The sequence below is a fragment of the Diadema antillarum genome, unplaced genomic scaffold (assembly GCF_040938485.1).
Source record: "Diadema antillarum isolate AM-2024a unplaced genomic scaffold, OU_Dant_1.0 seq00000927_RagTag, whole genome shotgun sequence".
NCBI lineage: Eukaryota > Metazoa > Echinodermata > Echinoidea > Diadematoida > Diadematidae > Diadema > Diadema antillarum.
The window spans coordinates 192,785-207,594 of NW_027271778.1; the positions used below are offsets into that span (position 1 = coordinate 192,785).

Consider the following 14,810-nt stretch of genomic DNA (forward strand, 5'->3'; position numbering starts at 1 on the left):
CCAAACTTGTATACACGCATTGAAATAAAAACTCCCCAAGATTATTTATACGCGCGAAATCGACACCTGCTGTAATCCGGATATTCTCCAGTCACGCAATAAACTTGTTTTTTTTTTTCCAAATGATTTTCCCATATATTCCTGTATACATACATGTCGAACTATATTTAAAGAGTCTTATACACGACAGTAAAAGAATCATGAGCCCCTTTCATTTCTTCCTCGCCCTAGGCTTCACTCTCCTGTAGATGGTTTCAGGCATGTTGTCTTGAAGAGACGTGAACCGTGCTGCTGTGAAGAGGTAGTCACTCAACCTGCCATCGAGTTATGGAACGAAGAGAAAGGGAATTATAGCATAGAATGTAGGAAATTATCATCCGCAAATACATCAGACGTTGTGATATTTGGGTTTACATTCAATCAGGACGATAGCACAATTGCATGAGGAAGTCGTCAGGACAACAACAACAACCAAAAAAAAAAAAACACCCACCACCAACAACAACAACAACAACAATCAAAAGAATGTGACAAAAGACATCGATGGTATAACTTCACTTGAACTAATGGGGGTAACTATACTTCTCTTCCGGATGAGATTTATTATACTTGAAGCAGTTTTGAATAATATTTCCCGTATACTAAATCATCATCATCATCAACAACAACAACAACAAAATAAATTTCATGGGCTGACGATCTCCCGTAGGTAATCTCTGACCGGACATCAGCTTCTTTCTTTTTCTCGAAATTGTTTGCAGTTTCTTTGTTTACATCATAGACTCTTAATACACACAATATTGCATGATAATACATTTTCACTGATACGAAGACAATTTCTCCTGAATTACATTACATTAGAAGAAATAATGTCATGGCTAGTATTTCTACAGGTCTCATAAAATCGTGACTGACGTGATATGCTTGTACATGTATCTACATTATTGTAATTGTCATCCGACTGGCTGATAAACCAGCGGTTTTATTTTAATTGCTATCACAATATGCAAATAACACCCCACCCACCCACCCCCCCCCCCAAAAAAAAAAAAAAACCACACAAACAAAACAAAACAAAACAAAAAAACAACAACATTGATTTGATGAGGTTCATCCAGACCAACCAGTCTAAAACATGGCATTATTGGTGTAAATGATAGTATAAAGACAAAACAAGCGTAAACATTTACAGGTGATTTCTCTCATACATACAGGGGTGCCGCATAATTTAAGGTTACACCTGTTGAATTCATACATGTCTCAGTTACCCTTCCGCCCCATCCCTCCCCAAACTTCTTGTCCACAATGACGCACCGTGACTTTTAGAACTTTTCGTCGGTGTTTATGAAATTAGAGTCTGCATCCAGTAATTACCTGTTGATAAATCTTGCCACAGCCGGATCTATTTCTTCACTTCGTGCGAGCGGGGCAATGCTGTAAGGTTTCAAGAAAACAAGATACGATAACACGGTATGATAGATGACTGTCATGTACACCTCCATATCTTTCTTTCTCTCCTCCTCTTCTTCCTCCTCTTCTCTATCCCTCTCTTCCTTTCTCGCTTCTCTGCCCCCCCCCCCTCTCTCTCTCTGACAGATACGTGAAAGGACGACAAAGAGAATCAATAACACTTTCACAAACAGCGCGCATTATATCTGTCCAATATAACGTGACGAAATGTTCTGTGAAGAACCAAAATTGATAGGATCGTGACAGGAACACAAGTACCATAGAAGCATATCCATCAGGGAACCGAACACACACCGGGTGATATCAGTATGATCTCTCAAGTGATACTTTTCCGCTACAAAATACAAATCAGAACGTGTTAAAAATGAAACATGAATGCGAGGATACATAACGATAATATATACACACATTCTCGGAGAAATTTGTTTTTATTTCGTACTCAGTGCTTGTACTGTTTGACAAGCTTTTGACTTTTGTCGTTTCGCAATGGTGTATACAGCGATATAAGTGCGTAGCATGTTTGCTTGTACATCATTACATCAAGACAGAGAAGCAACTGTTTGTGGTATAATATGGCCAACTACTTTTATAGTCACAACAATAAGGACAATATGTGATCAAATAAGTGAAGGCGACCGCGTGTTAGTAAAAGACAAGACGCACCGACTATCACCGACTTTCAGTGTGAAAAGGCTGATGCGCATTTTTTTCCCATAAATCATTTTGCTTCGAACATTTTAAACAGAATTTAAAATATCTACTACCTCCACGGATTTAAGGCTACTGTTCAACATTCAGACGGTGACTTCGCTATATAATAGCAGAGCAAAAAGCTGAGATCTCGACACAACACAATTATGCAAAAGTCTTACGGATTTTACGTGCGATATGGCGTTGTTTATTTATATATTAAAGGTCCTGTTTACCTTTGGGAGCAGCGATTTGAAAATTTTTCAAGATATCACATTTGATGTATGTGTGTACAGTGGCGTAACTACGGGGGGCATGGGGGGGGGGGCACGTGCCCCCCCCCCCCCAATCCGCTGGTAAAAAGAAAAAAAAAGAAAAAAGGTAATTCAAGGGTGGGTAAACTGCTTTTGAAATCGACATGAAAGGGTGATCAAGAAGTAAGATATTTTTTCTAGGATTTCTTTTAATCATAATTAAAGAGGTATGTAGTGTGAAACATTGTTCAAAAAGCCCGGAGCCGACAAAAGATTGTGATTCAGCGTGATTCCTGGTTGGCATTCTGAATAGAAGCAGGATATGCGCAGTGTACTCAGAACATCCGAACGGCAAAAAGAGTCACTGCAATGTTGCGCAATATGATTTAGAATGTACACCTTTGTACCTTACGCTTCGTTATATCACAGCTAGATCATTGATTTTGCAGTGTTGCTTTACATACTAGTCTATATCAAAATGCCTTGCATTGCCAATAATAAGACTTGAAGTGGGTTATTTCCTAACTTTTCCATTTATATAAAACACACACACACAAATACAAACAATTATGGGATGCTCTAAAGTGCATATTTTGGACTTCTTTCCCCTGCTTGGTCACTTCGACGCCCCCTCGCTGGTCATACCTCCCCCAATCATGAACATAAAGCGACATCCTTGACTACCAGTGGCGGATCCAGGGGGGCGCACTGCCCCCCCTTAATTTCAAAAGCGAAAAAGATATAGCTAGAAACGGCAGTTTTTGAAATGTCAAAACTTTCAAGGTCGCTCGCTTCGCTCGCTCGCATTTAATTGCTATGCCATTCTCCTGATGTTGCTGCCAGTAATTGCCAGCAGTTGCGCCCGGTGCGCCCCCTTAATTTCCAATTAAAAAAATATACCTACAAACGGTAGTTTTGGGACTGTAAAATGTCCAAATTTTCAAGCTTGCTCGCTTCGCTCGCTCGCATTTAATCGTTATGCCATTCTCCTAATGTTGCTGCCAGTAATTGCCAGCAGTTGTGCCCGTTGCCCCCCTTCATTTCCAAACCGAAAAGATATACCTACAAACGACAGTTTTTACACTGTAAAATGTCAAAATTTTCAAGCTCGCTCGCTTCGCTCGCTCGCATTTAAACGTTACGCCATTCTCCTGCTGTTGTTGCCAGTAACTGCCAGCAGTTGCGCCCGGCGCGCCCAACCCCCCTTAATTTTCTAAGCGAAAAAATGTAGCTACAAACGACAGTTTGGGGACTGTAAAATGTCCAAATTTTCAGGCTCGCTTGCTTCGCTCGCTCGCATTTAAACGTTATGTCATTCTCCTGATGTTGCTGCCAGTAATTGCCAGCAGTTGCGCCCGGCGCGCCCAAACCCCCTTTATTTTCTAAGCGAAAAAATATAGCTACAAACGACAGTTTTGTGACTGTAAAATGTCAAAATTTTCAAGCTCGCTCGCTTCGCTCGCTCGCATTTAAACGTTATGCCATTCTCCTGATGTTGCTGCCAGTAGTTGCCAGCAGTTGTGCCCGTTGCCCCCCTTCATTTCCAAAGCGAAATGATATACCTACAAACGACAGTTTTTACACTGTAAAATGTCAAAATTTTCAAGCTCGCTCGCTTCGCTCGCTCGCATTTAAACGTTATGCCATTCTCCTGATGTTGCTGCCAGTAACTGCCAGCAGTTGCGCCCGGCGCGCCCAACCCCCCTTAATTTTCTAAACGAAAAAATGTAGCTACAAACGACAGTTTGGGGACTGTAAAATGTCCAAATTTTCAAGCTCGCTCGCATTTAAACGTTATGCCATTCTCCTGATGTTGCTGACAGTAATTGCCAGCAGTAAGTTGCCATGGTTGTGCCCGGTGCGCCCCCCACCCTAATTTCCAAAGCGAAAAGATATAGCTACAAACAGCAGTTTTGGGACTGTAAAATGTCAAAATTTTCAAGCTCGCTCGCATTTAAACGTTATACCATTCTCCTGATGTTGCTGACAGTAATTGCCAGCAGTAAGTTGTCATGGTTGTGCCCGGTGCGCCCCCCCCCCCTTAATTTCCAAAGCGAAAAGATATAGCTACAAACAGCAGTTTGGGGACTGTAAAATGTCAAAATTTTCAAGCTCGCTCGCTTCGCTCGCTCGCATTTAATCGCTATGCCATTCTCCTGATACTTTTCCACGAGGTGCCCCCCCCCCCAATGTCTTTATCCACGGTACGCCACTGTATGTGTAGGTCTGTTGTATCACAAAACATCCTACCATTATAAAAAAAAAGTTTTGCAGTAAAGCCTAAAATATAAGGAGATCTCAGTATTTTTCTCAATAAACCATGCATAACTGCAAACGTTTTAGTCTGGAAACATGTTTATTATAACTATTGTTCACATTTTGTGTATTTAACAATGCTTACGATCGATTATACGGATTCATTTTTTTTTACAGTGGTTGCCTCTATCCCTAACTCACATTTTAGAACTATTTTAAGGCACTAATACTGGGTTTTTGTTTCATGTGCAAAAGGTAAATAACTTTATGTCTTTAAACTGTGACAAGGCAGGAAAAAAAAGTTCTAATGTAATGTTAGCTATATACAGACAGCTGACAAGTGGATGACTGTTGAAGAGTCATAGATTTCAGCGAAAGCGTAATATCTTTCAGCCATAAGTGTACCGTATTCCTTTAAAACGCAACCAGGATGTATGTGAACGGTGGTGCTAATACGTCATCATTCCACAGGTAGGAAAACATCGTGGGTATCACACTGTAGTGCGCTCTCAGTAAATTTGAATGACTACTGATCACATTAGGGTGCATATCACGACGTAGGATCACGTTGGTCTTTATAATGGATAAAACTTTTGGTATTCAAACGGGGGTCCCACGTTCGAATCCCGCCAAGATGTTTTTATCAAGCTGTAAAAATGGGAGTATCTGGTAATGCCAGTGTCATAACTATAACAGGGTATAGGTAGAGCAGAAGTGACAATAGAGAGACTATTAATACTACCAAGGAGTTTTAAGAAGCTCCTTGATATAACTACCCTAAATAGATAGAACCATGTCATCACATTAAATAAGACCAAAGAATCATCGTGCATAGCAACCTCAGCCGAGACGGTCATTTCGTATGGCTTCCAAGCCTAGTTTTCGTTTCAGCATAATATAGCAGTAGGTGGAGCACTACGAAAGACAGTAAAGATTATCGAATATACACTGTAATTAAATCAACAACACGCGACGGCACAGCAATAGAAGTGAAACTCTAGACACGAGTTCTGAAGACAGCAAAATAATGCCATCTTCGCATTAATTCGGTGAAAATTTCGCCTCGCGAACGACTGTGACTGCATTTCTTAAAGGGTGTGTACAGTTCTGGTTGAGGTGAGGATTTAGCTTTTAACGTTTTGCGAGATATCCAGAAACCACTCTATGAGATGTCAAAGAGCATGCAATTCTAATGGGTATCAAAAGTTTATTTGATGAAAATCGGTTTTGAAATGGCCGAGATATCCAAAAACAAGGTGAAACAAAGAGATCCTCATAAAAGGCGTGGCCTGTCGCGTTTTATTATTATCACTTTTTTGGATATCTCAGCCATTTGAAAACCAATTTTCAAATAAACGTTGAATCCTTCTTAAAATTACATGCTCTTTCATATTTCATAAAAGGTTTCTCATTATCTCACTTAGGAATGTTCAAAACATGAATCCCCACCTTAAACAGTACTGTATAGTACCTTAAACAGTACTGTATAGTCCCTTTAAAGCATTACCTTACTAGTCAAAAGCTTCATTATAATTGACACAGAATACCGTAGTGCATTCGAATAAGATCGCCGCTATCATATCCAGCCGAGCCGCTAAAACAGGCCTGACTTCACGTTGCATTGTGGCCAGTTTGCCATCACAAAATGTCGGCCACTGGTGTCACAGGTCATCGTCATATTCTGATAGTTATAATATACCTTCTTATGGTCTTTTATGGGGAGGACCGGTCGTAAATCATCTACTAAAATAGAACTATGACTCCAGGAGATAGCGCGCAATATCTTCAAGTACCCCCGCGAAAGAAAGTCGAGTAAAATGACGCCATCACCATCATGCAGTGCTGGCAGTACTGAATATCTTGATAAGATGAAATATCATCCTGCAGAAATTCTGTTCGTGGATCATTTTTACGAATTCAAAACATATCTTATAAGCCCATATTTGCCAAGTAATACTTTTGTCATTCTACACGTGACATTCATAGGGTCAAAAACTCAGGTGAACGCGTTGCCTATTGCAGTTTGACACTATCGAAAATTACGAACAAAAGCTGTTGCTGTGATGGCAACAATGAAATTATAGATAACACTATAGGGCTTTTTACACTTGTAAAATTTTGCTTAGCCCCGGACCAACGGTGGGGCTAAGGGGGGGGGGGGGGGCCTTAGCCCCACCGTTGGTACGGGACTATCCTTAGCCCACTTTCTGTTTACACTCGTTTTTGCCAAAGTGGGCTAGCCCCACCGATAGTACGGTACTATCTGGCCCTGCAAAATAGCAGGGGTTAGCACCGCAATTGCGGTGCTAGCACCGCAATTGCGGTGCCAAGCAAGTGAGTGTAAACAGAACGAAAAAATAATCCTGGGCTAAGCGACGGAGACGAAGTCCGACCCTCACTGACCAATCAGAAACGAGGTAATCAAGTGCTGCCGGTGCGTGCGTGTACGTGTACAGTACACAGCGTAATTATGAATATTCATGTGGTTTGGAAAGTCCGGGGCTAAGAAATACGAGTGTAAAAAGGTCAGTTTTCTCCTTAGCCCCGGACAAGAGATAGTACGGGACTAATTGGCGAGTGTAAAAAGCTGAAAAAATTGGTACGGGACTAACGATAGTCCTGGGTCAGAGAAAGTCCGGGGTTAAGAAACACAAGTGTAAAAAGCCCTCTTTACGCCTGACAAATTCACTACAGCAAGCAGCAGGCGGCGTTTTCTCGAATACGCCTTAATTTCGAAGAATGGTTTAAACAAAACTTTAGAACACAATTCTGATACGAAACTCTCTCGTGAATTAATACTGTATTATCGATATATAATTATATTTTTTTTTTCTTCAATTTAGATATTTTGAAATAAAATCATGGTCCAGGTTAAACTAACTTTAATACCAAACTATCCTTCGATTAGGAGTACAGAGGAGGAAAGCTACCCCATGTATTTAAAGAGTATCGACATTTACAGAAAGGGTCAACAAACGGAGCCACAGAGTGCAATAACATTCACAATATCACGCTCAATTGATCACTATCTACGGACAACCATGCCTGACGTGTTAAATCTTATTTTCTGACAGATATTGCAACGCGCTCGTTATATCGTTGTACAAGAAGGCTCCACATTCTAATCACCGCATATCCATGAATTATCCTGCCAATAACGGGCGGGAACGACTCCGGCGGGGCGACGGCGAATCGCCGGCGAGATGACGCGCTGCATGGAGCCCGGGTGTTTATTCTCCAACGGTTTGACTGCGAGGACTGCGACACGTGAACTAGTGACCTTTCACCCCCCAAGCTGGGTGGCAAGCGGTGACAGGAGGACAGGGGTTAATCGCACGCGCGCTGCTCCAAAAATGTTGTTGCTACACAGGTGAGAGGACATTCACACGGACAGCGGTATATTGCACAAGGATATATACTGTGTCAGGATAATTATTCTCTATGGTGCGGTTTCACCTGTCAATGGTTGCTCAATGGTAATATAGCATCTAAAGAGTAAGACATCTCTTTTGTTTGCTTGTTTGTTTGTTTTAGTAAAATATTGTGGAGAAGAAATAAGTGTTCCGCCTACCCCTTTGTGTGCCAATTGGCATTGAAAAAAAAGAAAGAAACAAAACATGTAGCATTGTACACTCTGTCCAAAGTCCGTGACACAGACAGGGTTAAAGCATGATAATTCCATCAATTTATTGATAAAATATGTGTAAACCCACTTTTGAAATCAAACAACAAACAAACAAAACCAAAAATAAAGGTTATATGTCCAAGATAATTGGAAACGAATATCATATGCCAATATGAATTCCATGTATGTTGTTCATGACTTCGAATAGTACCTTTATTGTGAACTGAATCAATTTTATTTTGTGGTAATTAAGAGACAAAAATAAAAGGTCATCAATAAACCCAACATAGTCCCTTTCTCCTTTCACTACTTGGTTTTCAGTTTCTCTAGTAACATGACTGTATTCTCATTTGTTCTGTGGGAAAATGAAAATGAAAGAACCACTGACTTGAATACTAAACTAATTCAATATTTTCACCAAATCATACAATGAATTCAAGAAAATATGAAATTTGAGTTAATGAACTCTCTAAAAAATTGAAGATATCATACTTTTAATTGGTGCTTAATCAACACACATACACACACAAACACACACATAACATTTAGTTTTCACACAAAATCAATACATTTCCTTATTTGACTATCTGCTCCCACCACCTCATCCTTGTTTCCAGGCAACAAAACTCTATTAAGCGTGAATAAACCATCAACACATGCTCATGAAAATGACTTCAAATGATTAAATAAGGCACTTTCCTCAAGTTTAGTTCCATTTAGTCAGTTGCTTGTTCTCCTTGCACTTTTCTTTTAATTCTGTAGCAAGATGTGACCAGCTGCACAGCTTCACAGAGCACACACCACTGGGTGGTGACAAATCATTCCCAAATGTCTAACTGTCTGTATCAATTTACATCATCCCTCTGCTCCCCGACGTTCACTTTTTTTCCTACCCAAAAGAGGGATCATCATCATCATAAATGTGAAAAATAAGGAGGATGGAATCCTCACACCCATCTTGCTTACAGTATCAACAGAGTTAAGATACAATCGGGGTGGTCACAAGAAACGTGCCGCTCATAACATCAAGACAGTGGTGCTAATGTTCAGTGCTATTCCGCAGGGAGGAGTTATGGCAACTACATTTTCCAATCATCAAAATATGTTCCACTCACCTCCTCTCAGTTCTTCGGCAGGTTGACCTAGCTACGTGTAGTGCACTGCTAGCCTTTCCACCAGACTGTTGAGCATTAAAAAAATATATGCATGTCTTATTGACAAGGCAAGATAGGTCAAAGAGTTTCCTTAGTTCATTCAGGATGATCTGATTGTTAAGACTGCCACCAAAGTCTATCAAATACCCTTGTTAAGTATTTCATCACATTATCTATATTCTAATACTTGATAAAGATTGAAATTCAGCATTTGAGTATCATTCAATTACCATGCTCTTGCTGTTACAATGTTTTATTGTTATGATATTTAAATATTGTTGTATACTCTGTTCATCTCACAAAGTATCGTCTACAATATTTCTTTGTTACAAAAAAGAGCGAAGTGTTATGTTATCATGTTCTGTAAAGGAAATGAAAATAAAATTCATAATGAAATAACAACATTTATTTCTATCTAATCGCACAGAGAGTAAAATCAACATTTCTTGAGATCTCTTCCCCTGGAGAAAATGTGAGACATGGAGAGACACAACTGAGTGAATGCCATTTCCCAACCATCAAACCTGCCATCTTTGATGCCCGAGATATCTTTTAAACCCCTCAAGACCCATGCTACAGAATGCCACAGAGATTTGATGCTGTGTAGTTGGCAGTGGTAAGGAAAGGGTTAATCATTTTGCACAATTCAGGATGAATCAACCAACTTCCCCTCTAGGAGTAACCTAACAGCTTCTGCAAGTCAATGATGCTGTGTGTATGATGGGAGATGGCGGGACCTGGAAGCGGAGACCAACCTACCGGTAGGATAAAGTTCCTGAGGGGAGGCAGAGATGCTGTCATGTCATCAATCCACTCCTCCAACATCTCTACGCTGGATCCATCAAACTCTGTCATCTCTGGAATGGAAGGAAAGTTGTCACCATTCACTGACAGAACATATCGACTAAAAAGTTTAAGTGACTACAGTGCAGTGGCGGATCCAGAGGGGGGCGCAACCGGCGCATGCCCCCCCCCCCCCCTTTATTTTTCGTGAAAAACAAAAGAAATAAAAAGAAAAAAATGAAATGAAACCAGGAAGTGCCACCAGAAATATTAGTCACGCCCCCCCCCCCCCCCTTTACAGAATTCCTGGATCCGCCCCTGCAGTGGACTCCTGTTTTAGTGAAGTCCCTGGGATCAGCAGTTTTCGTTTGTTATACTGAAATTTTGTTATAACCGAAGAAATAAACAATAAAATAACATGGGGTGGAGAGTGCTGTGGCCTAAATTTTTGCTTCGTTGTGACCGGAATTCAGTTATAAAAATCATCATCGAGAAATGTTGGAAACCTGTAGCCCCATCTCATCTGAAACTCAACCTTCCCTTTAAGACTAGAAAGATAACAAGTCACTCAGCTGGCAAACTTTCACACTCCTGTCTGGTTTTTCACTCACGCAGTTGATTCGGAGAAGCCAGACTTCTGGGTGTGGCAATGTTGGATCCTGCATCCTGCAGAATGCACTGGATCTGGCAGCATAGGTGGAAAAACAGGAGAGATGAATACAAGCAATCAGAAATGACCAGATTAGAAATGTAACTAATGCAACAAAACAGACATTTCGTAGAACTGTTCATACACAGTATTACCCCAAAGAGAAGGATGCAAGCTTTGTTAGAAAAATCAGAACTAGCAAATTTTCTTAACCCGTTGAGGACGAGTCCCGAGTATACTCGGGCAAGCGTCTATGGGAAATGCATGTTGTAGCAAAATCAAACCGTCCTCAACGGGTTAACAGCAGGATGCTCCTATGCTATGTCACTCCAGGTGGCCACTCACTTCATAACCTAATGGATTTAAGTATGATTATCAGATGTCCAGCCTAGGGGAGCTTCACATTGTTGCACACAAGATAAGTGCTGCCCTGATGATCTGAATGCCATAATTACTGCCTCAGCTTGATGGTCTCTAAGGAACAATCCCTTACCCATTGAAGCACTTTATTTGGTCGACATGGAGCGACAGATTCCAAGGACAACTTGTCATACATTTTCACTCAATATAATATCAAGGAGAGATACTTGGAATCAAAATCAAGGCTCAGGTCTATGAACAAGTGAAGAAAATTGTGGCATTCACTGTGCATGTTGCCAAACTGGGATTGACAAAATGCACAATTATAGGACTTTGTCTCATATATAAAACTTGTTACATGTATAGACAAAAATTCTACTAAACTTGATGCATACCATGTAGTTTGCATTTGCATTGTTTGTCAATTATTTTCTGTCAGAGGGCTAGCAAAAAGAAAAAAAAAGAAAAAAAAAGATTTCAAAAAAATGTATAACTTTGAATTTCATGTGTGTGTGTGTGTGTGTGTGTGTGTGTGTGTGTGTGTGTGTGTGTGTGTGTGTGTGTGCGTGTGTGTTTTTGTGTGTGTTCGTGCATGATTGTATAATGCCCAGTAAAATTAGAGGGTCTCTTGACTTCTTTAAATGTAATTCAGTAATTTCAATAGAAATTAGATACTCTTGAATGAAAAACAACGAAAGAGGGCGCTATTCCACATTGGCTAAAGGAAAGTGAGGCTCTATCATTGATGGTACATTGTAGGTCTCTCTGCATCACAACCTTCCAATCAATGACAGAAACTCACTGTGAACATGATATCTAAATACAGTATTTAAGCTCTTATAACAGATGGTGAAATACCAGTAATTACATGCATTAATTCACCTCTTCAAGTTGTTTGTCACACACAAGTAGATTCGATTCTTTCACAAACTCTCTTGCAAGTCTGTAAAGAAAGGCAAAGAAATTAAGCATTCTATCAAAAAATATGCTTTTGAAAACAGAAACATTACAATAATTACTTGAAAGTATTAACCTGCTGGTCAACTTTATAATGAGTTCATCCTGTTTGTCAGTCAGTTTGTGCCAACGATACACAATGACTGCTGTTAGAGAGAAAACTATCATGACTTTAAATTATTTGTTAAGTTTCTAAACTTCACACCAAGTAAAAACTGTGATTCACATTTGACAATTTGTTGCTTCTTGCATGATGCAATATCATTAACAAAGTAACCATTGTGAGTGATTAATACAATAAAAGAATATATATAATGGACAGTCTACACACACACACACACACACACACACACACACACAATGATTTTAACTGCTGGTAGAACATTTCACAGCCCTGCTAGTTTGTATGATTTGTAATAAACACCATCAGACATTACTATACACGTACATCTTGTAATTCTCACTAACAAATTCACTGCACAGTTTCTTTTTTTTTTTCTGCAGTAGATTATAGCAGATGGCAAATAATTGCAATACCTAACCAAATAGCAGAGTGTCAATAGTGTACAATATGCTTTATCCTATAAAACTAATTCACATCATTTGAAATGTCCCATTCTTAACATACTCATTGGCAATCACATGGTGGAGAGAGAGAGAGTTAGAGGGAGAGAAACAATTACCTACAGTGAAAACAAACTACATGTAACTAGAGCTACAATGACATACCCAATGGCAGAGGATAGCTCATCAGTTGTACCGACTGCTTCAAATACAATGTCATCCTTTGGTCTTCTGTCTCCAGCAATGGTTACAGAGGTCCCTGTTTTACACAGACAAAGTTATTAAGAGTAGTCCTTGCATCCAAAACAAAAACATGTTAAACACTTGCTCTCTCTAATACCAGAAAGGGATGGACATATGACATGTACAACGGACATTGAGAAAAAAAAATCAGTAACTGCTTAAAAACTGCACAACCTCATGTTCCTTCTCAGTGAGAACTGGTGATAAAAGTTATTTTAGAAAATAATGGATACCAGGTACTAGTCATCGGGTACAGGACATGATTTTGCAATAATGAGTTCATAAAAGAAAAACTAATTATACACACTGGCAACACTTACAAAAACACATATTTTTGTATATTCACAAAATTTCCAAATAATCACGAAAGATGGTGAATCATCATCATGGGTGAATTTATGAAAACAATCTTAAAGGAGCTCTGCGTTAAAGTAGTTAAAAAGTACAGTATTTATTTTACTTTCAAAGAGTGATTTAGACACAATGAGTAATATAACATGACCCAAACAGATGGCATGAGAGACATTAACAAGGAAAATTAGTACCTTTATCTCCAGTTCTTGTGTATATTTTTGGAAGTTTCTTTGCTCCTCTGCAGAAGACACAACATGAAAAGAAACAATTAGGTTTGTGACATCATCTTGTGGTGGTATCATAAAATTATCTAATGCTTACCTGGTTTATTGCATAGCATACACATTCATCCCTTTTGCTCTTGAAAATCTTTGGTGTCTTTTTTACACATAACTGAAATTCAGGAAGCTCTCTTACCTTAATACGAAAGAAAAGAGTGGGAAGAGAGAAAGAGATCATAGAGTGATATATTGAACGATATCGGTATATACCAATCCATGAAAGCAAGTTGCATTAAATTACATCACAGTCATCATGTAGCCTGACCAGACCGCTGTGCGCGAAGCACAGCTGTCGCTTCGCGACACAGCGGCTGCGTGTAGTTAAGTCATCATGGTAAACTGTAGCAGTAAGATCAGAGTAGCACTGCTAGCAAGTCTTCTTGTAGTAAATTTCAATATTGATACAAGAAATAATGTATCAAGCCTAAGGTATCAGGGTTTGTAATTATGTTAATACTGAGATCACTATCAATGCTGAAGTTTTCTGTCATGGCTGACAGTCATACAGCGACTGGGCTGTGTATAGTTAGGCTGACAGGGGATGGATTTTCTCTTGTATCATAACTTGTGAATCTATCGTCTGTTTTTATTCGGTATCTTTGCATCACGTAGGCCATACCACAAATTCTCACAACTCACGACTGCAATAAAAGAATACTAATACTAGACCTGTACCGGTAATACTAATAGTAAAGTTAGTAGCAGAAAGAGTACCGGTACACATTTCTTTACTCACTATAGAAGAGAGTTTCTAGAATTAAATTTATTAGATTCTAGAAAAATGTGTAGACCGAAATTGTTATAAGTGTGCCCTTAAAAATATCAGAATTCAATATCATACTCTCACCCCTGGTCATTGCTTTGTCCGGAACACGGACGCACTGATTGTCCGTGACAGGCAGACAGAGCTTTTAGCGCAGACACAGGCACTCGCTCATGGTTGACTGGCCCAGAGTTTCTGGGCATGAACGACGTGAGACTCCGGTGAGAGCCCCTGCTCCAGAGATATGCCATACTTCCTCTGATTAGAACATTAGGAATCTTGACTGACGACATGACTGAATTTCTAACAGCAGCTAAAGTAACGTTACATAGGTAACTGTCGGCAATTGCTGCTTTAAAACTGCACAGTTCCAATATATGGCCATCAAAACCTCAAATTCTAGTATT

The 14,810-nt window shown here is 39.6% G+C and overlaps 1 protein-coding gene across 1 annotated transcript; it reads right to left on the bottom strand.

The window, feature by feature from the left end:
• Positions 1 to 211: 211 nt before the first annotated feature.
• Positions 212 to 14,654, bottom strand: LOC139741383 (corrinoid adenosyltransferase MMAB-like). Its single transcript, XM_071651966.1, has 9 exons — positions 14,488 to 14,654; positions 13,551 to 13,597; positions 12,928 to 13,021; positions 12,124 to 12,184; positions 10,844 to 10,916; positions 10,209 to 10,306; positions 9,411 to 9,475; positions 1,375 to 1,434; positions 212 to 314 (listed from the first exon to the last, which is right to left on the bottom strand). Exons 1-9 carry the CDS (start codon positions 14,652 to 14,654, stop codon positions 212 to 214), a joined length of 768 nt encoding a protein of 255 aa, XP_071508067.1.
• Between the last annotated feature and the right edge of the window lie 156 nt (positions 14,655 to 14,810).